Source organism: Vipera berus, assembly GCF_964194415.1.
Source record: "Vipera berus genome assembly, chromosome: 2".
Taxonomy (NCBI): domain Eukaryota; kingdom Metazoa; phylum Chordata; class Lepidosauria; order Squamata; family Viperidae; genus Vipera; species Vipera berus.
In genome coordinates this window covers 163,612,713-163,638,162 of record NC_138203.1, presented here as the reverse complement: position 1 = coordinate 163,638,162, position 25,450 = coordinate 163,612,713, and the positions used below count along the sequence as shown (strand labels likewise).

The window sequence follows — 25,450 nt, the reverse complement described above, 5'->3', positions numbered from 1 at the left end:
ATCATCCTTAATCGCATCTGGAGGATGGCTTACTCCGTCTAAAGGTACTGTGGCAATAGGGCAAGAGTGGAGATTTGAGTCAAATATCCCTTTGGGAATAAAGCAGCAGAGAAATTGAAGGAGATAAATAAGTACCGGTAAGTAGATTCTGCATTGTGAAAGGAGTTTTGTTTTTTTTTTAAAAAACACAAACTGAAGTAGCACAGGAGAATATGCTACAATTGAAGGCTCAGAAAACAGCCATTCGTCCTGAAAATAGGAATCGAATCTGGATGACCTGCCCGGATATTTTTGTAAATCTATTTATTTATTAGTTAAGAAAATTTTAAAAAGGCCAAAATATACATAAGAATACATAAGGCAAGGGAACTGATAAATACTGCTATTCCTCAGTACAAGTAAGTCCTCAACTTACAACCACAATAGGGATCAGAAAATTCATTGTTACATGGTGCTGTTGTTAGGTTAGATATCATGAGACTGCACCTGCTTTTTGTGAGATACACAACCATGACTTGTAGCCTTCTGCTGGCTTTCCCAATGACCTTACTTGTCGGAAGCCTGGTGGGAAGTTCACAAATGGCGATCATGCAACTGCAGCATGCTGGAACTGTCATAAGTGCAAGTCAGTAGCCAAGCGCCTGGATCGCAATCACGTTACTGTGGACATGTTGCGACCATTGTGAGGGCCATTCGTAAGTGACTTTTTCAGTGATGCTGTAACTTTGAACAGTCGATCAATGAATGGTTGTTAAACAAGGACTAGCTTTTTTTGTTCCATTTGGTCACATTAATTGGAAGATCAGAGAAACTAAAAGAGGTAACAATCTATTGGTGGTAGTTTAGCAATTACTAAGTTGCAACAATGAATTTCGTGAAACAAATCTCACATTGTTCAGTCGCTAAGTCGTGTCTGACTCTTTGTGACCCCATGGACCATAGCATCCCAGGCTCCATGTCCTGTCCTCCACTGTCTCCTGCAGTTTGCCTAACCATCTCATCCTCTGCCGTCCCTTCTCCTTTTGCCTTCAGTCATTCCCAACATCAGGGCCTTTTCCAATAAGTCCTCTCTTTTCATTAGGTGTCCAAAGTATTTGAGCTTCAGCTTCAGTATCTGCCCTTCCAAAGAATTCATGAGGGTAAAGAAGAACAAGAAATGCCATTGAAAGGACACAAGGATACAAAGGAAATTTCAAGATTATGAGGGAATCGTATCATTCAAAGAGAGCAGACTGACTGAATGAATTTCAGAAGCCATGCAGCTGAGACATGGAAGAGATGCTTCCATCCACATTAGATTTAAATCCATAATGGAGACTATTTCTTCAGCCCACAGATTCCTGCCCAGATGATATTTTGACCAAATTCCTATTTTAACTGCTATTCCAATGTACACACGGCAGCTTTAGAACAATTTTATATTTTCCACCATAACACCGTCTTTTCCATAGTAGGCTGGTCTAAAGCTGTTGCCGTACCTGGCCTGGAGCTTATTTTCTTGATGTGTACATAATCCAGAATTCTCTTTATACTTGCCTTTTCCTCCACCCTTAAGGTGGAATCCTCTGCTGGTTTATCCAGGCATCTTACTGATTTCCTCTATTAATTGAAGCCCAGCAGGAAAAGCAATAGGAAATATCTTCAGTTTCCTTGTTGTCCATCCAAGGTCAAATATCCTACTGGGAAGAAGTAGGAGCAAAAGATAGACAGAAAAGAAACCTAATAGGTAAATAAATAAAATTCCTGTCCTCTAACCGCTTCCAAACCCTGCTGCTAGGCACTAATTCTTAAAGGCTCAAGATGCTGTTAATAGTAATTTATTTTTCTTTTTTCTCCTGATTCTCTCAAAGGCTAAGCCTCTAAAAAGTTATGCATCCATCAGGACAACTGTATGAAAAATCAGGCTGATATCCTAGAGCTAGTAGCACCAATCACTGCCCCTGAAGCCACCAAAAGAGCCACCGTGCAGCCTCATTCTTTCTATAGATAAAATGATAGTCTTTCATAAATCGTGTCCGATATCAAGAAGGAGGAACAAATATTTAACACATGGTTACATTACATCAACAAACACATTTTCTTGCTCCCCCCCCATGTCTTCTCTTCAAAGTGCACTTAGTTACTTATGTGGTCATTTAATCTTCATCGAACTTCCCGGTCTGATCAGTAAAATACCCAGGTAACTGTTTCCTAAGTGATCTCTTACCACAGCACTTGCAGGTAAACCACTAACTAAGCCAGCTGTCTTCATTAATCACCCTAGTTGGCCCTGCTCTGAGGCACAGCAGAGACTGGGACCACTCACAGGCTTCGGAAGCTTTTGGATAAGATGCAGATAGAGTCTACGGGATCTCCATCAGTGGCAAAATTAGCAGACAATTCAAGTTCATCGCTGCTGTCCAAGAGCAAGTCACTCATAACAGCTCTCTCTATAACTATGGCTTATACTTTGTGTTTTTTTAAAAAACAAGTTGACACCACTTGTTAGGTTTAGCCTATTTTGAGAAAGACACCCAGAGCTAGAGGTTCAAAGGGAACAAAGAAAAAAGTCTGGAAGAATCTGCCTAATTGCTTACATATAGCACTTGTGAATTAAATTAACAGGTGTGTAATTGGACTCCAGTTACATGTCAAAGCCAACTTGACTTGTGAATTTATCTAGTGTTTCCATTTGGAAACTACTTCTGGATGTTGTACTCAAAAACTGGGGGGGGGGAACCCAAAATTTTCATTTTACGTTTTGATTATTAGAATGATTTTGATGTTTTAAAAATAACTTGAAAACATTTAAATCAAAAGACTGAGGCTATAACATTTTTTGTATTCCACTGCCCTGAAAAATGTAAGAAGTCATCTCTTTTCTGTCTTCTTTCTGCTCTATTCTTTTTTCTCTCTTTAATTTCCTTAATTTGTGTTTGTATTTTATCCTAGGTAATAACTTGGAGTAAGAGTAGAATGACCATATTTAATTCCATTGTCCCAAAATCTCTATGCAGAAATGCCTTGGATATTCTTTAAAATATATGCCACCATTTAACAGAAGCTAAATCAAACTAATATAGACAAAGAAAGAATTAGCTGTTCTGAGAGAAAATAATGAGAGTCAGAATGGCCAAATAAGGAGGAAAGATAGCTACCAGTAATAGATTTTGTTACAAAGCCAAGTGTAATAAACTGAATAACTAAATGACCAAAAAACCAAAAAAGAACAATTGCCCTGGCACCATCAAATACTTCCATTAAATAATTAATAGCCTACACCAGGGATAGGCAACCTTGGCTCTTTTATGACTCGTGGACTTCAACTCCCAGAATTCCTGAGCCAGCCGGCTCAGGAATTCTGGGAGTTGAAGTCCATGAGTCATAAAAGAGCCAAGGTTGCCTACCCCTGGCCTACACCATTCTCTTCTTCAGGCATAGGCCCCTTAACTTTCTTACAAGATTTTACATTATTGCTTATCGCAGACTCTGAGAGAATACTGACAGGAACAAGCACAGAGAAAGGATCTTTAATCACCCTGTCCCTCATCCCCCAAATGCTGATTTAGTTTCCTTCCAATAATATCAGTAATTAGGTGAACTAGATTCTTTATCCTCTAAATTCTTGCATGTCAGTTTTTTATACCCAGATATTCCTCCCAAGTGAGACATACAAGCATTGCCCTATCTCTCACTCAGCTATATCAAGAGTTGTCTACCTGTAGGCCACATGCAACCCGCAAACCTTCAGGATCACATTCTTTAAATCTGGCAGCAAATGGGAGGGGCAGGTAGTTTCCACCAATTTTCTTCAGGAAACCAAGGAAATAAAACCTTCACGTATGCAAAATTCATCTAGAACTTTTTTTTTTTTTGAGAATCAGCCCCACCCAGTTGTATGACATCCTGCTATCAACACCCCTCTGCACAATTCCAAAATGGTCGGCACTCTGCCAGGCTAAAATAGTGTAGCTCAAGAATAATGGGATCCCAGACGATCTGTCATGCACTCCCAACAAGATCTCATATCTTCTCACAGAAATTACAAACGTTTTCATACTTACTTTAAAATAAAATAATTGCTTCATCCCGAAGGGCTAGAAACTTGTGTCTTTTAAATGCACAAAGAGCGAAAGCAGCAAAGGAATCTGATGCAGCGGTCCAATTCTATGCTGTGCAAATTGATGACATGCAAATTTCTAGACCCCCTGCAATGAGTCTCCATTAAAATGCACATACATCATGCTTTGAAAGCTTTCATGTTTAGACCATCTATTATCCAAGCTTCTATGGTATCCTATGGGAGAAAAAGAAACCAGGGGATTTTGCATTGTCCTCTGTTTGAAGGCACAGACACACTCCAGCTCTCTCAATCATTCTTTCTCCTAGGACAGGAGGTCAGAGGCCATGTCCCAAGAGAAGAATATGTTAGCCAACCACAGCACTGCAGAAGGCTCTGGGATCAGCAAATTTGTTTAAGCATCAGAAGCCAGCTTCATCTATGCAGTCTTCCTCAAAAAATAGGAGATACAGATACTGAGACTGGATACTTATGAGGAGAGACACGATGATGTGCACAGAGAGAGCAAGAATGGCCATCAGCAACTGGACTTTCCAAACTGGAAAAAAGATCATGGATACCATTAGATGAGATCAAGACTCAAGTCTGTCTGTCTGTCTGTCTGTCTGTCTGTCTGTCTGTCTGTCTGTCTGTCTGTCTGTCTGTCTGTCTGTCTATCTATCTATCTATCTATCTATCTATCTATCTATCTATCTATCTATCTATCTATCTATCTATCTATCTATCATACCCAGCTTCTAGATTCTTCTGAAGCAAAGCAGAAGGTTGGGACAACCCACAGATATTTGTCATTTTAATTAGATACCAGCTTCTTTCATCAGTCATAACTGTGCTAAGAAAAGTGTGCCATCTACTGGCCTAATGAACAAGTTACCTCTTTCAAAAGCCCGGCAAAACAATTTAACACATGATGTGTGAGAAGGTAGGAAAAAACAGGATCCTTTTAATAAGAGGTCAAGGGAAACCAAGGAAAACAACTTAAGTTCAACAACGTTCTAAAAAACGTAATGGAGCAAAATGACAATAATATTTTACCTCCTTTATTTGCACTTTGAGAAAACTGGATATTCCCAGATCTACACAGAGATATTCAGAGGAAATCTTTTTGAGGAAAGGGGAGATTCTGAGGCGAAAATAAAGCCTGAGAACAGTGGTTCAAATAAATTATATACCTCGTGCAAATTTACAATGGATCTAAGTCAAGAGTATAGAAAAAAGCAGACTAGCAATCTGAGAAAGAACAAATCAATGCACAGGGGCAAAAATAACAGATTTAAGAAATTTTCACCCTGTTAAAAGAATTTAAGAAAGGCAGTTGGATCTACAAGTTGTGTCTACAAGAGGGCCCAGTGAGATCACCATATGACTTGCTGTCCTGTCACGAGTGTGGTCTGTCTATGAAGTCACTCCAGATGTTTGGGAATAATTACCATAATCCCCAACCAGAATGGCAAAAGGAGAAACTGGATTGGGAAGTTGTTCTAGAGAAAGGAATTATTGGGTTTTAAGTACTATATTGTACTGATAACTGAGTTAATTTGTTCTAAAATAATTGTCTATTATTTAATCTTTTTAAAAAACTTGCTAACCATTGGAGAAGCCTTAAAATTCACAGCCCAACAAATATGGCTAAACTACAATTCCCATAAACTCCAACCTCTAGCCAATTGTGAAGATCATGCAGTTCAACATCTGGAGAGTTAGGGGTTCTTTATGCTTGCTACAGAACACTGGAAAAAAATAGTTGTACATCCAATTCAAAATTAGTAACTGAAATGAAGAGCATATATAAACTTGCCTTGATCATATTATTTTTGACCTTTTTATTAAAATTATCTTGCTTCCTCTTGAGATACTAGTAATTAGCCTAGATAAATTTCCCTATCCTATGGTAAAGGAAATCTGCAATTTGCATTGCTCTAAAGAGTGAAAATGTTAGTCTCTATTTTGTATCCTTGTCTTCTGAACTTTCTAAGTCAAGGCAGTAACTTTTTCTACCTGGCACCTATGGTTGGTTTTTATGTCCCATTTTGGCACTAAGAGACACAGCCACTGATGTCCTGATGATACTGAGACAAGAAAGAATTTTGAGGAAATGTTAAAAACCTACTTTGCTTCTTCTTTTTACTCTAGATAGAACAAGCGTGCCCAACCCATAGGCCACATGAGGCCCTGGACAGCTAGTAGTGTGGCCCCACAAGATAATAAAAAATATTAAACAATAAAGGAAGTTTCTTATGCATATACATTAACTATATTATATATTTTATATGTAACCCAAAACAATTCCTGTTCACTCAATGCATCCCAAAAGGTTGTCCAAACCATGCTCTAGAACAAGACAACCATCTTAAAGCAACCACTGCATCAGGTTATATTTATAAAATAATAAATTACTGCACAAAACCAGGCCCCAAAACATTGACCTTGCCCATTCAGAAAGATTCTGGAATTATAAATGGAGTACTACATCTTGTCACCAGCTACAGCTTGCCGATCTATGCCTTATGCACAAATCGCATTTGTGCTGTGATGTACACTCCGACCCTCAGATGACAAAAGGTATGAAGGCAATGAAAGGTTTACATAATATTACTGTCATTACATTTCAAAAAGAGGATATAGCCAGAAAAAAGTCAAATGTAAGAAAAATAGCCTCTTCTGTCATGTTCAAAATGGTAATTTAGAAGCAATTTTTGAAGGGATAGTTGGAGGGCCACACACAAGGCCCTTAAAGAGAATTGCAATTCATGTGCTACGTCCATATCAGATTAGGACACTGAATCCTGTCATATATCTCTATAATTCTGATGGAAAAATGCTGTCACCAGGCCCCTCGGCTTATTTCTGCTGAAAGTCCCACATTATTTGCCCACTTCCCATATAGCAAAAGTAACAGCAACCAGAGAGTAGACATAAGCACTTCTGACTTTATGATAGATTCAAGTATTCACATATTACCATAATGGATTTATAAAGCAAGGCTAGGCTTAATGTATCCTCTTATATGGATGTCCATTCCTTCTTCCCCCTATTTCCATTCTTTAGTAAGCATGTCTATTAAGGAAAGGCTATAAATTATACTGGCTTATTCAGGAGGATAAGACAGGGGGTGGGAAGGGCTTACAAACAGGAGGAAGAACAACCTCCTCTATGGTTTTGTGATCCGTATTCAAACTGTATTTTTATTGGGTTTTACTGTAAACTGCCTAGAGAGCTTTGGCTTTTGGGTGACCTAAAGCAATAAATAAATACATCTGGAGGGCAACTATCTCCAACTACAGTCAGTTGGCTAAGAGACCATATGGGAGAAGACTGAACAAAATTAACAGAGCAAAGATAGCAAGAGAAGGATAGAAAAGATGGAACAAAATAGAGAGCTTGTTGACTGTCCTATTAAGGTCCAGAAATCCTGACCACATTGGTGACTTCCCATGACTTGATTTAAGATTAATTTTTATACCGGTTAGTTATTAATAATATGAGAAATCAACCACTTCACAATTATTATCTAAGCTGCTTTTATGTTAACAATCCATTGAAAACTGTCACTGCTTCCTTGTTGTGGGAACTCAGGTATATATAAAAAGAGCCCAGCTAAAATAATCCTCTTGTCGTTTAAATGTTTATCTATCACATTCCTCTGACATTTCCTGGTTTTGATCCCAGTTCCTTGAAGTGGTTGCTAATGGCATCAGTGACTCTCTTCTACTTTTTTTCTCTTCTTCCCCTGAAAGACAAATATCAGCCCTGACAAAGCCACAAACAGCTGCTCAACATATAAAAGAGGCAATATTTAAAACATGAATCAAAATGGATAGACACTTAAAATCAAGGTTATACTTCTCAAAGATTCAAGAATTCACCCATATTAGATCTGGAACAGAGGATAAAGGACTGGAGATGGATTACACTCATACAAAGTATAATTAAAAAATAGGAAGATTTGAAAAGATGCATTTGCTGATTGAACTACTGATACCAGCACAGAAGTCCTTTCAACACAAAAAATGCCTTAAAGTATCTTGTTCTCCTTACTGAATCTATTATTTGTCCCGCAAGTATTGTAACATTATTTATCTATTTATTTTATACACCATATTTCTGCAAGGAGTCGTTATGCTTATTTCTGGCTGAAGGGTGCCATCAGAGTAGATAACAAACTTCATATGTCTTTGGCTTATGGGCAAGTTAAGGACACAAAAACTCCATAGATAAGGTTGCAAAACAGTCTAGCTGGCTCATCTGCAAGCCAGTCGGAATTCATAAAGCAAAGCAATGCCTCAATTTTAAACAAAATTTAAAGAAGTAAATCCTATATTATTTGCTTATCTGCGCCGCTTTTCCCCCAATTGCTCTGCCAGTAATTTTGTCTTCCGCTTATTCTGTAGGGAGCTGAGCCATGCCACAACAACACATGGCACAACAACATGACGCAACACAAGTCTTCTTGCTACAAAGAAAGCAGCCAGTGGGAACCCCTCAGATGCTTGCCTTCTCCCTTCCCAATACATTCCCTGAACAAGAAAGCAATTTAATAATGAGAAAGGTGGCAAAAATATAAATAAGTAGCAAGGACCATGCAAGGATTGCATCAAGCCAAACTCAAGAGGGGTTGACTCTGGAGGACAGCATTTACTAGGCCTACATCAAGTTCGGCTCTCTGAATTGAAGCCACTGGTTCTGGTAGAAATGTAACACTACTGCAGGAGTGCCACTGGCTGATCATAGCAGCTTTGGTCCAGTCAACAGAATAGCTGTGACTCTAAATACAATAGCTCATTAGCATGCTTTTTAAAAAGCAGCCTACCTTTCGTCTAGGTGACATATGCACAGATTAGGGGTGAATTCTAAAATACCACCTGCCACCTAGATTTCCATTCAAAAGTGATTTTGGAACAAGCTATATAGAATTACTGCACCAGCTGAAAACACCTTTTTTTTCTTTTTTGCTGAATAGTGCCTAATTTCTCTAAGTTGCCTGCACGCAGCAGCCGTACTTGCTAAAGAAGCACCTTTAGCTACTTAGCTGGCTATATCCTTTTGTCCAATTTTGTATTCCACAAAAGAAAAACAATTTTAAAATTAGAGGATGTGCTCACAACCTTACGTAAGAAAAGTACCTCGTGTTCATGACCTCTTACTAATCAGGTTTGGTGCAAGGAGTGGGTCTCCACCCACTTCCACATGAGCCATCTGCATGTACAGGTAGTCCTCAACATATGACAGAATTGAGCCCAAAATTTATGCTGCTAAGTGAAACATTTGTTAGATGAGTTTTTTTTCCATTTTATGACTTTTCTTGCCACAGTGAATCACTGCTGTTGTTCAAGTTGGTAACGCGGCTGCTAAGTAAATCTGGCTTCCCCATTGACTTTGCTTGTCAGAAGGTTGCAAAAGGAGATCACATGACCCCAGGGACACTGCAACCATCATAAATAGGAGTCGGTTGACAAGTGTCCGAATTTTAATGACATGGCCATGGGGATGCTGAAATTTTAAGTGTGAAAAGCGACCACTAAATGAACTGTTGTAAGTCGAGGACTACCTACCTGTACAAATAAAAAAGTGAATGGTGATCAGGAGCTGTTTTTCCCCCCTCAGATTTCCCATGATTATTCTCTGATTGATTTATCATGGTTTTAGACTGCCCTAAATCTGAATTCTTCACAGGAGGCTTACAGGTAACTTCAGCATAAAAAACCATCAAAGATTTTTAAAAAATGCTTGACAATGCATTTCAGAAAAAAACAAAGCACAGCTAGCATGGCATTTTTTTTAGCTGGAACGGACTGTCTCATGGACTCAGGGCTGAGTAGGTAGGAACAGAGGCAGACAGTCCTTCAGGTAGTTTGACCCCCAAGTTGTGGATGGCTTTAAAGCAGAGACAAGCAGCACTTTTAAAACTGGCCCCACAGCATGTTCGGTGGGCCCTGTACTTCAGGCGGTTCACGTTCACCCTAAAATATGTCCCAGGGGGGAGGAATTTTCTAGTGGATGCACTCTCGCGCCTTCCACAATACGACAGCCACCATGGGCTGCTGCACCATGGGCTGCTGCACAGAGGCCACAGCCACATCCCCGAAGTCCAGCTGCTCTGAGGCCTTGTGGCGCGTCTGTGCCGACAGAGCTGCCGAAAAGACCCGCAGGCAATCAGAAAGACAGCCACAATTCGTTCTGGGGCTTCTCAGCTGCCTGCTCTTTGGCAGCGGCGCCAAGTGGGCCAGAACCACGCTCGGCTGGCAGGGCGTTGTGGGGGGTTGCAGCACTGAGACACTGGACGGTGGAGGGGAGCACAATAGGGGCTCAGGGGAGCGCGGCAGGGGGATTTAGGGCACACACTTACCTGCAATCCGTGTGGGGCTCGGGAGCAGAGGGCGGGACACCGCACAAGGAGATGGGAAGGGGGTGGGTTTTCAAGCAGGCTCAGCCGGATGCTGGTCTGCCCAGGGAGGGTGGGGCCGATTACCCTCAGTGTTTAAATGGCGCGTTGGGACGACTAGTTCCCAACCCTGACTTTGTAACTTGCTTGGAAATTTCTGGAGTAAAGAGATCCTTGCCGTCAACCGTGCCACGTTGTCGTCGTCTTCTTTCGAGCGCGGACGGCTTTGACAAAACCCTTTTCTGGAAGGGGAGACTGCTAAGGAAAGGTCTCTGATAGAAGGAACAATATTGAAGTCAGTGGATTTTTTGCCTGTTTTTTTGAAGCCTGCTTTCCTCCCACTGATATGATAAAACCTGTGGAAGCCTAATACATCTATTTTAATTTTTTTTAAAAGAAAAACATGCAACTGAATGTTGACAGCTTGCTGCCCAGTTTTATCAGCATAACTTTCAGGGCTTCAAGGATCAGGAATCAATACTGTGTTGGGAGACCCACTCCTAATTTAAAAGTTAAATGCAATACTTTACACTAAACTTGGACACATGCACAGCAGATTGCCAAGGACAAGCATAATTGTACAGATCACTTCCAATTAAGTTTGGTTTCCCATTTTAAAGACTGAAAGTTTCAGACTGCTTAATAAATTGGGCTTACGTGCCACTTCAGTCCATAGATTCTATGCAACTAAACACTCTATAAAATAATTAGATTAAAATTTTTATCAAAAAGAAAAAAAACTATAGCTCACTACTGTCCATCTAGTGTACTCCAACCTTAACATGAGGGCAGTTTCCACTAATCTCTCATGTTCCACTTACAAAAGCCCTGAGAACAGCCAAGTCTTAACCACCTTCAGAAATATCAACACAAACAAAGGCAACTTTGTCTCTGGTGGCAAGCTGTGGTAGGGGAAGGGGCCATAAAAGAAAAAGGCTCACCCCTTGGGCCCCTCCCATCAAAACCCATAACAAGGAGGAAGAATCAGCTTAAAGGGAAATACATAACAGCACTTTCTCCATGCACTTGGTAGTCTATTATTACTATTAGCTTTGGAACAATTTATCTTAAAACATAATTTGGTACAGATCTTGAGTTCTGTAACCCAGAAGTTCTGGTGAATGACTTTTCTGAATTACATGAATAGAAAAAAACATCTTGGCTTATAAAATTAAAAGATTATAATCAGAATGAAATGATTATTTTAGGGTTTATATCTGTGCAATTATGGTGGCCCTGCTGAACAAAGAGATGCTGACCATTTTAGACATGAAATCCCTTTGAAACGTACCAGTAACATGGTCAACCACAAAAGGGCTTGATTTTGCTGAAAATCAAAAGGAGGAAAGGGGACAAGCTCAAATTAATGTTTATTTGTAGAGCACTGGCCTATTCTAAGGACTGCTACAGAGAAACACAGATGTGGGGACAACTTGGAGAAACAACAACTCTCACTCCTCTTTGAGCCAAGATAAACCAATACTGATGAGGGAGATATATAACATATCTCCATGAAAGAGAGCACCTGGGTTTGGGATGGTGGGAGTGACAATATGAACAATATGCATCTGGAACCTGAATGATGCAAATGCTGTGCTGGGCAAACACTTCAAGAATAAATAAACAATGGAACTGGACAAATTACAATCAAATCAAACTTAGTAGGTATAACTTGTTCTTACAACAGGGGAACTTTTAATATGATCTCAAGCTCCCTAAATTAGTAAATAGTAGTTGTAAGGCATGGGTCCTCAAACTACAGCCCGCGGGCGACATGCGGCCCGACCTGTCTTTTTATCCAGCCCGCCTCAACCTCCCGGGCAAGCCGTCCAATCGCGAGCAGAGGTTGGGTGGATGGTGGTGAGAGCCCCAGCCAATGGCGGGATGGCGAGTTGGTGGAAGATGTTTTTTCCCCAGTTTCTCCCTTGCATGCCCAAGGACGCACTTGCGCTTTGGCCATGGCCCCTTCCTCTCCTCCTCTCGCTTATTCGCTTTTTTACTTCAGGGCTGGACTGAGAGGTTTAGGCCTTGCTTGCAGCCTTGGCCTCATTTAGGGCAGCCAAGCCTGGTAATGACGACGCCACTGCTGCTGCTGCTTCTGAGGCGGGTCCCTCGCTAGGCGCTATGGAACGCGAGCCCCAGCTCCGCCACTGCTGCTGCCGCCACCATGCCGGCCAAGACGAAACTGGTGCCGCCAACCCTCAACATCACCCTCACCATCGCCGAGGGACCCAGCCCCACCAGCAACAGTGAGGGCGATGGCTCCGAGTGAGTGGGCCTGACCCCCATGAGGGATGGAGTGGGGCTGCTGCAGTGGGGCGCCGGTTATAGGTCTGAAGGGAGCGGGCGAAGGGCGAGGTATTTGTGAGAGGCAGCTGGGGTGAGTGAGAAAAAAGGAGGAGAATTTGTTCGTGGAACATTATTTCAGGGTTGCGAGGGGTTGTGTGGAGCTGAGGCAATGAAAGGTTGGTGGAGCCGTGGGAGGGAGGACGCAGTCGGCTTTTGAAGGAGCATCCCGATCCATGAACAGGGGTGTGTGCCACATCCAGGTGAAGCCCCGAGAGGTAGGCAAAGCCGGAGGTAGTGGAGCAGCTCAGAGGAACCGGGAGTGCCAGTGCTGGTGTTTGAGAGAAATTTCATTGGCCTTTAGGGTCCAGGAAAGGGTGGAGGAAGGATGGGGCATTGGGATGTGCCCAATGGGAAAGAGGAATGAGGTCCTACCAGGCAGGTTCTACTGCCCTGAGATGGTCCGGAATGCCAATCAAAGAGACTATTTCTGGCTTAGAGTTAAAATGAAGGGTCCTTTGGTGGGGGGGAGTGTCTCTGAGGATGGTGGTTTTCTTGCAGACGTTTCAGAACCCAAAGTGGGATAATAAGTGAACTGATGATGTTACCTAGTTTGGGTCATGAGACGTCTACAAGAAAGCCACGAAGCTCAGAGAATACCAAGGAACCCACAACCGCCTTCCTTCTCCTCTTCTCCTCCTTCATTCCACAAAGCTCCTCTCTTTTGGCATTTCTGATGTTACCTAGTTTGAGTCATGAGACGTCTGCAAGAAATGCTGAATGGAAATGGCACCTTACCTTTCTGACAGATGTAACAGAGCTACTCAACAGTTTCAATGTGCAACTTCAAGGAAAGGGGAAGCTCATTTGTGATATGCATTCACATGTAAAAGCATTTGAATTAAAATTGGACATAGTACTCATTAAACAAGTGAGGGAGGAAAACGTCTGCCACCTTCCCACAACTCAAAAACTATTTGCGGAAAAAACAGCAGTTGCATTCCCAAACAAAACATGTGTGGATTCACTGGAAATGTTGTATATTTTCTTTACTTAAAAACTCGTTCAATAATTAACCAATTCATTTTTCTTCTTTCATTTTTGCATTTTATACTTGATTTTATATTGTTTTATAATCATTATTTTTTCAAACTATAGTTCGGCCCCCAAACAATGAACTGGCCCCGTTTAAAAAGTTTGAGGACCCCTGGTGTAAGGTAAACCCTCAATGTAAAAAGTGGCAATCTGACAGAAGTATGCACATACAGGTAGCCTTTGATTTACAATCATTTGTTTAGTGACTGTTCGACTTACAGTGGCACTGAAAAAAGTGACTTATGATTGTTTTTCACATGTATGACTCTTGCAGCAACCCCATAGTCACATGATCAAAATTCAGACACTTGACATGTATTTATGATGGTTGTTGCACTATTTTGGGATCATGTGACCATCTTTTGCGGCCTTCTGACAAGCAAAGTCAATGCGGAAGACAGTTTTACTTAACAACCATGTTACTAATTTACCAATTGCAGTGATTCACTTAAACAACTGTGGCAAGAAAGCACATTAAAATGGGGCAAAACTCACTTAACTGCCTTGCTTAGCAATGGAAATTTTGGGCTGAATTTTGGATGTAAGTTGAGAACTACCCATACATGAGTATACACACACACATAATTCTCTAATATCTACAGTATCTCCCACACCAATACATACTAGCATGTGTACAACAAATTTAAAAATAAATTACAGGGACTGGTATAGAAAAAAAGAGTTGTTGTGTTCAGTTGATGTGTGATATGTCCAGCGGTTCCTCTGGGAAATAATCAGATAGGCACCTCTTCAAAATCAATTTTCCATGTTTAAGTGACCATAAAGTGCATCTTAAGCTCCAACTCATATAAACAAACTCTTGCAGTTTGTGTGAAAAGGAACAGTGTTTTAGATTTTGCATTTGGATGACCTAATGTACACAAGACTGGTTTGGAAGTCTGACATCTCTTGGGCAAAGCCAGAGAAGCATGGGGTAGTCTCAGAGCACCAGTGCAGTGGGTTTGCTTCATAAACTCTTCATGGTTACATGCGTTGGCCTGTGTAATTATTTTCAATCTAAACTTGAATGTAATCACTGAATATTATGCAGTACATTTAATAGATCTAGCTCAGTGATGGCAAACCTATGTCACGCGTGCCAGAAGCGGCACTCAGAGCCCTCTCTGTTGGCACGCGTGCCGCCACCACCAGCAGCAGGTCCATCAGGCCTCCACCACTGCCCAGACCAGGAGCCCCGCCCAGCACAAAGGAGGCGAAGCGGCCGACTAACAAGCTCAAGTAGAGATGGTAGAGCAGAGGTCAGCAACCATTGTCGATTGGTGGACTGGAAGAAAAGGGAGGGGGAAGCATTTTACATGCACGCACTGCAAATGGGGCGGGGCTAGTGCCTGCATGATACTCACTATTGCCTGCATGATACTCACTAGCCCTGCCCCGTTCTTGCGTGGTGCAGCGCCTTGCAGCACAATGGCCCATTTTTGCACCCCTGGTTTTTGCATGCCAGAGGCTGCACTGCCCCCCCCCCCCGAGGGCACTATAATGCTGATGCACCCCTGGCACTTTGCAACAAATAAGTGGGTTTGGGGTTTGGGAACTCAGTCTCTAAAAGGTTCGCCATCACTGATCTAGCTCATTCATCTTTATAGGGATATTTTTTTTAAAAAAAGTCTTATATTACAAAGAATATTAGTAGGCCTTTAGTCTGTTCCAACACAAATCTTTTTACCATCTTAGCCAGTTTGAATGTTTAGGAGAAGCACAGGAAAAAAATCACCCCCTAATTAACAAGACTTCATCTACTCAATGCTACTTCCAAATATTTTTTTCCTTAAAACTCACCTATTAGGGAGCATGGGAATTGTTTTTCATTCTTTTCGAAAGAGCCAAAACAGCCATGTTGGCCATGAGAAAAATACCACACAGTATTAAATACATTCCATCTTTCATAATCCATCTTTCATTCATAAACTCACGCAACCTATAAAGCATATTTTTCTGTTTTTCCACTGACAACAATTTAATCCTGGGGGATAGGATGGGCTGAGAGACTGACTGGCCCATCAGCTAGTCACCAAGTGAGCTTCCAGCTTTGAATGTGGATTAGAATATGGGTGTATCCCTAGTTCCAGTCCAACCACCACCACACCATCTTTCTTTATTCACCCAACTGAAGTTTAAAAATAGTATACAGGTCAGTCTTCGACTTACAACTACAATTAAGCCCTAAATTTCTGTTGTTAAGTGAAACATTTGTTAAGTGAGTTTTGCCCCATTTTACAACCTTTCTTGCCACAGTTGTTAAGTGAATCTCTGCAGTTGTTAAGTTAGTAACAAGGTTGTTAAGTTTAATCTGGCTCCCCCATTGACTTTACTTGTCAGAAAGTTGCACAAAGTGATCTCATGACCCTGGGATACAGCAACCATCATAAATATGAACCAGCTGCCAAGCATCTGAATTTTGGTCACCTGATCATGGGGATGCTGCAAAAATTGTAACTGTGAAAAAGTGGTCATAAGTCACATTTTTCAGTGGCACTGTAACTTTGAACGGTTACCAAACGAACTGTAAGTCAAGGACTACTTGTATACATTTTTAAGAAAATCAAGAGTACTTATTTGGTAAAAAAAAAAACTTGGGAGAAAATGGATGATAGGATGGAAAGAAGATAGCATCCAAGTCACGCCTAGTGGGAATCCTCTGTATGGGCTGTTAATCAACTACATTCTTAGTTTAATATGGATTTTCATTCTTTTCAAATAAGCAAGCTTTATATTCTCCCTTGGCATTTCAAAGGCTATTATCATATAAACTAAGGCAATCTGCTGCCAAATAAATATCGAGAAGGTCTTAGAACAACTGCTTTTGGGAAAAAGCTATAGCCTGTGTCAAAAACCCCATTTCCAATTATCCATTTTGCAATATAACTGGTAGGCCGCATGAGGGCACTCGCCTCTTACACCGAACGTGAATAAATTCACAAGCAGGCAAATGTATGTCCCGGCACTAAATTGGAGCATTGTGGCTTCAGTCACATTCTACAAATAAAATATACATTTTCACCCTAGAACAGCAGATGCTCAGTTCACCCCAGGCAAATTGTATTAGAAGAAGATCACAGCATTGAAACAATAATATGCCAAGCCACGGCACTGTAGCTCTAGAGGAAAGCAGAAAGAAATCAACTAAGTCATTTTTATAAAACTGGCTGTCTAGACTCCATAGTTGAGTAGTATTTATATAATCAAAATAGTTCAGAAGGGTGTGCAAATAATAGCGATCTTCAAAATCCTTCATTAGAAGTTACGAAATGCAACACAAAGGGAAGAAACAAGAAACAAGAAGGCCCGCAGAATAGGCAAAATGCTTCGTGAGCCAAAGCCATACAGTACAATTCTTTTTAAAGTTACACAGGTAACAGCATAATGAATGTAACTCATTAAAAACATATGCAGGGTGGTGAAGTATAATGGTTATATTTTTTCCATAAAAATAAGAATTACGTTGAACACTATCACCATTGACAAAATCAACATTAGTCAATCACAAAAGGCAGCTTGCCGTACAATCTGCAACAATACCCTTAACACCATCAAACAGCAACATCTGCTTATCCCAGGTCCTTGGGAAGGACTCAGTAGGTGGATGAAAATGCCAAATCCAGTCTTAATACCTGGCTGACTATGCAATAATAACAATAACAATAATAATAACCATAATAACTTAAGACCCAATGAAAGGGTCTTAACTCCAGGAAACTCTAGGCCGGACATGTCAAACTCACGACGTCACATGACGTAGTGCAACATATCGGGACGGTTTTGCCATTGCCGGCAATGGTTTTGGCACGGCTTCCGGATGACGTATCCGGCCTACGGGCCAGCAGTTTGACATGCCTGCTCTAGGCCAATAACATGCTAGTCTACAATGTTTACTTTACTCAGAGGCATAATAGCAAGTAACATTACTACAGTACTGCTGTTATTTACTATAGTTTAGATTATTTATTAGATTATTTAGGGAAAAAATAAGATAACATCCTTCCAGTGGAACAGAAGGAAATAAAAGGAAAAGCAGTGGAAGAAAGGATCACTTTCTGATTGATAAAAGGGTTTTGAAGAATTGCAAAAGGCAAAACAAAAAAAACAACAACAAAAAACAACAACAATGGTCTGCTTTGCTTATAAAAAGGCATTTGATTCATTACCACATAGTTGGACCATGAAATATTTGGAAACAACTAGTATCAGTAAAAACATTGGAATGCTTATAGAAAAAGATAATGAAGCAATGGAAGACTAATTGGGGATTGGAAATGAAAACATTAGGAACAGCATCTTCCATGGTTACTTATTATCACCCTTATTATTTGTCATTACTATGTTCCTGCTTTCGATATTTTTAAAGAAAACAAATCTTGGCTACCAAACAGCAAAAAATGCTAACAGAATCTCACATTGGAGATATATATATATAGGATGATATGAAGCTTTATGGAAAATCCAAAATCCAGTCACTGACAAATATCATAAGGATTTTTAGCACAGGTATACCAATGGAATTTGGCCTAGAGAAATGTATTACACTAGCAATCAATTGGGGTAAAATCATGAACAGTAATAGAATTGAAATGCCAAATGGCCAAACTATCAGGATGAAGCCTACAAGTATTTGAGCATTTTACAATTGGATAATATCAAGCACAGACAAGTTAAAAAATGTGATTAATAAGAAATGCAACCATATAAGGAATTTCCCCAAAAGGGACCTTCTATGGCTGGGTACAGAAATGAAGCTCTAATCTTCAGGATCCAAGCTTCTTTTCTGCAGCCCACCGCAAGATTTCCCCTCAATTCCACGCACAGAAGGGAACTCCTGCAGTGGACTGGTGAAATGAAGCTCGGATCCCAAACATTCGAGCCGCCAGAAGAGTTGGTCTCCCCTCAATGTGGGGAAGAGAACTACTCTGGCAGGCTGCAGGAACAGAGCTGGGATCTTCAGGATCTGAAGCCCTTTGGAATTCCTGTCCCTGTGTGAGGCAGCTGCAGAAATGGCTTCCTTTCTGCAACCTGCTGGAGAAGTTCCCTTGTTTTCTGTAGGCAAACCTTTCACCCTCAAATGGCAGCTTGTGGGATGGGGGAGCAGCGAATCAGAACTCCACACACAGCTGAGGTTCCCTTTTGACAGAGAGCCATTTCGCTTTGAAAAAGGTGCCTGTCAGGAGGGAATCTCAGCTCTTTGACAGATAGCAGCAGCTTACAATTTTCTCTACCGGATTCTCTATGAGTTTCTGGGGAAGATCACTGCTTCTAAGTGTGGACAGGTTGCCAAGCAACCAGATCGCAATCTTGTGATGGGAGGGGCAGCTCAACATTTTACAACAACCTGAAGTGCTTTATGGGCCATAAAGCACCCTTTCCAAGGCAACTGTACTTTCAAACAGTCATTAAACAATTGGTCACAAATTGAGGATGATATATATTAATGTTTAATGTTACTTGTTATTGTTAATGAATATAGTTATAGGTTACATGAGGTAAATACGGCTGACAGGAAAACACGCGGCAGTTTGACAGCTGTCAAACTGCCGCCTGCAAGAGCGCAAGCGCGATAGCTGACAGCTCTCAGCGCAACCACCACGAGGACTCTAACTATCAAACTCCTGACGCAGCTGATTGGCCCAGCTTCCCGGCGGGAGAAGCCAAACTGCTGATTGGTGGAACCAACTTCCAGCTGGCTATATAAAGAACTCAAACCGGCAGAGTTTTGCCGGGTGTACCTCAATAAATCTGTAACCAGAGCCTGCTGTCTCCGCGTGATCCTTACACCCGAGCCACTTCAGAGGACTCTTTGTACATTGTTAATTTCTACAAAAAAATCAAGGGGAAAGTGGATAAAAATAAAACCTGGCAATAGCTTACAACTGGAACACTGAAAAAGAAAGTGAAGGGTTGATTTTGGCTGCTCAAAAGCAAGTTATTTGAACTAATGCAATCAAGGCCAGAATTGAAAAATCGTCAAATGATTCAAAGTGCAGATTGTGCAAAAAGGCAGAAGAAACAATAGATCATATGCTCAGTTCATGCAAAAAAGATCACACAAACTGATTACAAACAATGACATAACAGTCACCACAATGCTTCACTGGAACATCTGTAAAAATTATCATGTGCCAATAATGAAAAATTGGTGGGAATGTAGAGTTGAAAAAATAGCTGAAAATGAATAGGTTAAAACTACTTGGAATTTCCAAACATAAGGATTTTGCTCATAACACACCAGATTTAACTGTAGTTGAAAAGAAGGAAGTATGGATAATTGATATGGCAATAGCAGGAAGTAGACAAGAAAATAAAGAATTGTAGAAGATCAGAAAGTATCAAGCCCTGAAAACTGAAATGGAAAGATTATGGCAAAAACCAGCTTGGTAGTCCCAATTATCGGCACACGTGGTGCCATACCAAAAGATCTTGGACAGCACTTAGAAAATCTGTGCATTAATTAAAATTCTATCTGTCAATTACAGAAGACCACAATGCAAAAATCCACACATATACCAACACTGATATATTACAACATTCTAGGTTCTTAGGAAGAACTTGATGCACATGAAAGCCTACACCAGCTAAAGAACTGGCAGCTGTGATTTCACATTTTTGTGTAAATAATAACAATTTATTAAATTTGTATGCCACCTCACACTCAACAATTCTCACATCAAAGGAGAAAGATAAAAAGATGGCAAGCATGATAAGGCAAAAAGGTCTTACTTTCCCTTGCCAAAAGTCTTTATAGCTCTTCTAAATAGCTTTTTTTACCAGTTAGGTGTATTTGCTATGAAAATGTATGAAAAACACATATTTAAATAATAAGCAGAGCATCTTCAGACAAGAAGTATGGCCAATATCTGGAACTATATGTTCACTGAAATGGGCATTTCAAAACAAATAAATTGACAGAACAAATGACAGTATTTGATCTTCTATGTATTGCATTAAAGGAATCACTAAGTTGAATGACAAATTGATTCAGTGCTTTGATGCCTCTGTAGAAGTCTTAAGACAGATTTCCACGACAATCTTATAATCCTTTTATGGAGTAAATCTCAATGAGTTCAATAGAATTTACCTCTGAGTAAACACACTCTACTTGCTCTAATGAAAGCTAATGTTAATGTCTCTCTGAATGTGAGGTAAAGTTTTCCCCTGTTCAGTCATGTCTGATTCTAAGGCGCGGTTCTCATCTCCGTTTCTTGACCAAGGTAGCCAGCATTGTCTAAAGACATTTTCTATGGTCATGTGGCCAGCATGGCTATATGTCAGAGGCGCATGAAATGGTGCTACTTTCCTACCAAAGTGGTACCCAATCTACTCACATTTGCATGCTTTCAAATTGCTAGGTGGGCAGGAGCTAGGTGGGGCAGGGACAGGAGCTCACCCCATTGTGTGGTGCTCAGTCTCGAACCTGGGCTGTTAGCTTTCCAGCCAACAAGCTCAACGTCTTTAACCACTGAGCCATCCATGCTAATAACAGAGAGCAGATGATTCTAGAATCGGGTGACTACATTTATGGGTGTTGCCCATTTTGTTTTGAACTGGACTCTGTTCAATTAGCACAGGAACATCAACTCACCGGTTTTCATTAACCAGGAACATAGAGCTAACGTTTTCCACAAGTGCTTCGCTTATGGGTGAGAGGCAGAATGGAGAAGAGAAGGCATCTGAATCCGAGTCAAACGTGCTATCTTTGCTAACATCATCGGCAGACAACTCCAAAGAGCCTTCATCTTCTCCTGTCTCCAAATGGCTCTCCAGCCCTTCCTCTACGGACTCCTCTAATCGGTTCTGTTCATCCTGAGAACTGATTGTCGATAAAATTCCTGAGTCACTGTGAGCAGGCTGAGCGGAGCTGTGTATGTTGCACGTGGCTGAACAGCTGTGGGACAATTTGTCCCCTTCTTCTGAAGGGGGGCTGACATGAGCCACATCCCTCACCAGCTGTGACAGAGTCAAAATGTCCTCCTCATCCTTTGGGGTCTCAGCTTGCTTCTGCTCAACAGAAGAAGCCTGCATAGGGATGCCAAAACCCTGAGTGTGTCGGTTGCGCTTGCGGGGAGCCTTGCGGACAGGGGAGCTCTCGGGCGTGATGTAACGGAGAGCTTCTTCATCCTGCCTCTGAATACGGGAGTTGGGGACCCAGGCCAGGATAAGTGTGGTTCCAAGCAGCTCATCCTTCTCCATGTACAAGCACAAGTAGCCTGCAAAAGAAGACAGGGACTTAGACTTATAGCCAACCCTCAGCTTTCTGGACTTCCCACGATGTGGAAACACAGCTATTCCTTTAATTTCTAGCAAGTGACTGACCTCTTCTCAATGCTATTTTAACTGGCTCATTCCTCATGATGTGTTTCCTATTATCAAGTGCAACCTAGGTATTTAGGAAGCAAATACCATGCATAAATTCACAACTCCTGTATACATATCCTAGAATTTTTATTGATTTTTTCCCTTTCTGCTCATTAGCTGCAAGTTAGCCTCATCTAAAACAAGTGACATGTTTCTTCTGTAAGATGAAAAATCACAGCAGTCTTGTTAAAATGAATGAAAGTAGCTGATATTGTGGTGAATAAGGATGACACTGCATGCTTTCCAAAGCTGTTCTAATGGGTGCAATGGCTGCAATGGAACTATTTCACCCCATTTCCTAACTGTTTCATTTCTGAAGGCTCCCTCATTTTCATGCTGAGTGCTGACCTATTGCTCCACAGATGTTGAGAGTCTTTTCCTTGAAATCCCCTCTACACAGGGTATCTGGGAAATATAAAAGAATTTCTTGCTTCCAATTTTCTTATTAAAATATCCATAACATCTTTCAGTTTTCTTTCTGATAAATACAGGTAGTTTTCAACTTACAACCATTCATTTTGTGACCGTTCAAAGTTACAACAGCCCTGAAAAAAGTGAACTATGATGGTTTTCCACACTTATGACCATTGCAGCATCCCCATGATCATGTGATCAAAATTCAGATGCCTATCAACTAACTCGTATTTATGACGATTGCAGTGTCCTGGGGTCATGTGACCACCTTTTGTGACCACCTGACAAGCAATGTCAATGGGGAAGCCAGATTCACTTAACATCTGTGGCAAGAAAGGTTGTAAAATGGGGCAAAACTCACTTAACAAATGTCTTGCTTAACAACAGAAATTTCAGGCTTAATTGTGGTTATAAATTGAGGATTACTTGTAATATTCTTTTTTGGGATTTTTAAAAAGAAAGTAAGAATTAAAATAAACGTTATTAAGCTGCCGTACCCCTTAATGTTTTTCTTAAAATCTAATCTATCCCAAAGGTTTAGGCACTTAACCACAGTGACTTCAAAGTGAAATGTGGACTCTGCTGTTAGGATTCAACCTCTGCCCCCTTCATATTTATGTCATCATTTCACTTGCAAGGATACACAAGTCTGTAGTAGGGGTAGGCAACCTTGGCTCTTTTATGACTCGTGGACTTCAATTCCCAGAATTCCTGGGAGTTGAAGTCCACCAGTCATAAAAGAGCCAAGGTTGCCTACCCCTGCTCTGTAGAGAACATAGAGAATGGCCAGTAGAGAGACCTGCTACCAAGGCAACAGCCAGATAAGCAGGGCTTGAGGCCAGGCCAAGGAAATAACCTGAGAAAACAAGCCCCTCTTTAGTTCACAGAAAGGGAAGGAGGGGGAACACATTCTGATCTGCAAACTTCCATTATTATTTTATTTATTTATTTTATTAAATTTATATACTGCCCTTTCCCGAAGGACTCAGGGCGGTTTACAGGGCATTTAAAAAAACCAATACAAAAGTTAAAAACAAATTAAAAAAAAGATTAAATCATCCCTAGAATTAAAAACCCCAGTTAAAAATTCTCAGCCTGGGCCGGAGAGCTCAAAGAGCCAGGTCTTCAGGTCCCGGCGGAATGAACGAAGGTCAGGGGCGGTCCTAAGCTCCACGGGCAGCTGGTTCCAGAGGGCCGGCGCACCCACAGAGAAGGCCCTCCCCCTGGGTGTTATCCGCCGGCAATCTTTTATCGGCGGCACCCTGAGAAGACCCTCCCTGTGGGAGCGCACTGGACGAAGGGAACTTGATGCTGGCAGCAGGTGTTCCCTCAGATATCCCGGACCCTCGCCATTTAGGGCTTTATAGGTCATCACCAGCACCTTGAATCTCACCCGGAGGGCAACTGGAAGCCAATGCAGCTCGCGGAGTAGAGGTGTTACATGGGAGTATCGGGAAACCCCCATCACAACTCGCGCAGCCGCATTCTGCACCAGTTGAAGCCTCCGAGTGGTCCTCAAGGGCAGCCCCATGTAGAGAGCGTTGCAGTAGTCTAGACGGGAGGTCACGAGCGCATGAGTGACTGTGCGTAGGGCATCTCGGTCCAGATAGGGTCGCAACTGGCGCACCAGGCGAACCTGGGCAAAAGCCCCCCTGGCCACGGCTCCTATATGATCTTCAAAATTGAGCCGTGAATCCAGGAGGACGCCCAAGTTGCGAGCCCTATCAACGGGGGGTAACACCTCACCCCCCATCGTTAAAGGTGGAATAATCTGGTTAGCCCAAGATGCCGATACGCACAGCCACTCAGTCTTGGCGGGATTGAGACGAAGCCTGTTTCTCCCCATCCAGACCTGAACCGCCTCCAGGCAATGGGACATCACGGCGAGGGCATCGCTGGGTTGGTTCGGGGTGGAGAAAAACAGTTGGGTATCATCAGCGTACTGATGATACCCCACCCCGAAACCACGAATGACCTCACCCAGCGGCTTCATGTAGATGTTGAACAGGAGGGGCGAGAGAACCGACCCCTGAGGAACTCCACAAGCGAGAGGCCTCGGGGTGGATCTCTGCCCTCCAGTCAACACCGACTGCGAGCGGCCCAGGAGATAGGAGGAGAACCACTGTAAAACAGTGCCCCCCACTCCCAACCCCCTGAGACGCCGCAGAAGGATACCATGGTTGATGGTATCGAAAGCCGCTGAGAGATCTAATAGGACTAGGACAGAGGAGCAACCCCTGTCTCGAGCCCGCCAGAGATCATTCACCAGACCAATGCCGTCTCCGTGCTGTACCCGGGCCTGAAACCCGATTGGTACAGGTCTAGATAATCATTAGAGCTGTTACAATAAAAATACTCCTGACCTATATAATTATTGATTTTTTGGTCTGGTCTTCTTTGATGAGCTGTCAAAGGCAATCTGAATTGCAGTGCAAGTTTCATCACTTGCCCACTTTTGTAGCTGCCTATGCCAGAGAAAGCCAAAATGTTGGCTTCTGTTGACGTCCTGTCCTGCAACACTCAGAAACTGATTAATAATAACAAAAAAAAGAATGGCCTCTGAACACAAAAAGCAGCCTGCATTTCTCTGAAACTAAGCCAAGTGCTATAAAGGTAATCAAAATCTAAACAAAAGAAACACAGATAGTCCTCAAATTACAATGGCAATTGGGAACAGGATTGCTGCTGCTAAGTAATAGGGTCATAAAATGCAACATCATGTGATCGTATCACTTAGCAACAAGAATCCAGGCAATCCAACTTGTCCCAAGATATATGGGTCATTAATCAGGAAGTGAGGGTATCCCCAGTCAGGAGCACAGGGCTTCCATGGGAGCGGAGGCTGCCCC

General features: G+C 41.7%; 1 protein-coding gene across 6 annotated transcripts in view; it reads right to left on the bottom strand.

Moving 5' to 3' along the window:
- Window positions 1-25,450, bottom strand: part of TBC1D16 (TBC1 domain family member 16) — an 84,182-nt gene that overhangs the window by 34,629 nt on the left and 24,103 nt on the right. For 4 of the 6 annotated variants that reach the window (XR_014025406.1, XM_081319923.1, XM_081319922.1 and 1 more), the window contains one exon: window positions 21,415-22,039. The exons of the other annotated variants lie outside the window; for them this stretch is intronic. Coding sequence is in view for 3 of the 4 variants with exons in the window: in XM_081319923.1 (XP_081176049.1) it covers window positions 21,415-22,039 (625 nt within the window). In the remaining variant the exon portion in view is untranslated. The remainder of the gene's footprint in view (window positions 1-21,414; window positions 22,040-25,450) is intronic. 6 annotated transcript variants of the gene reach the window in all.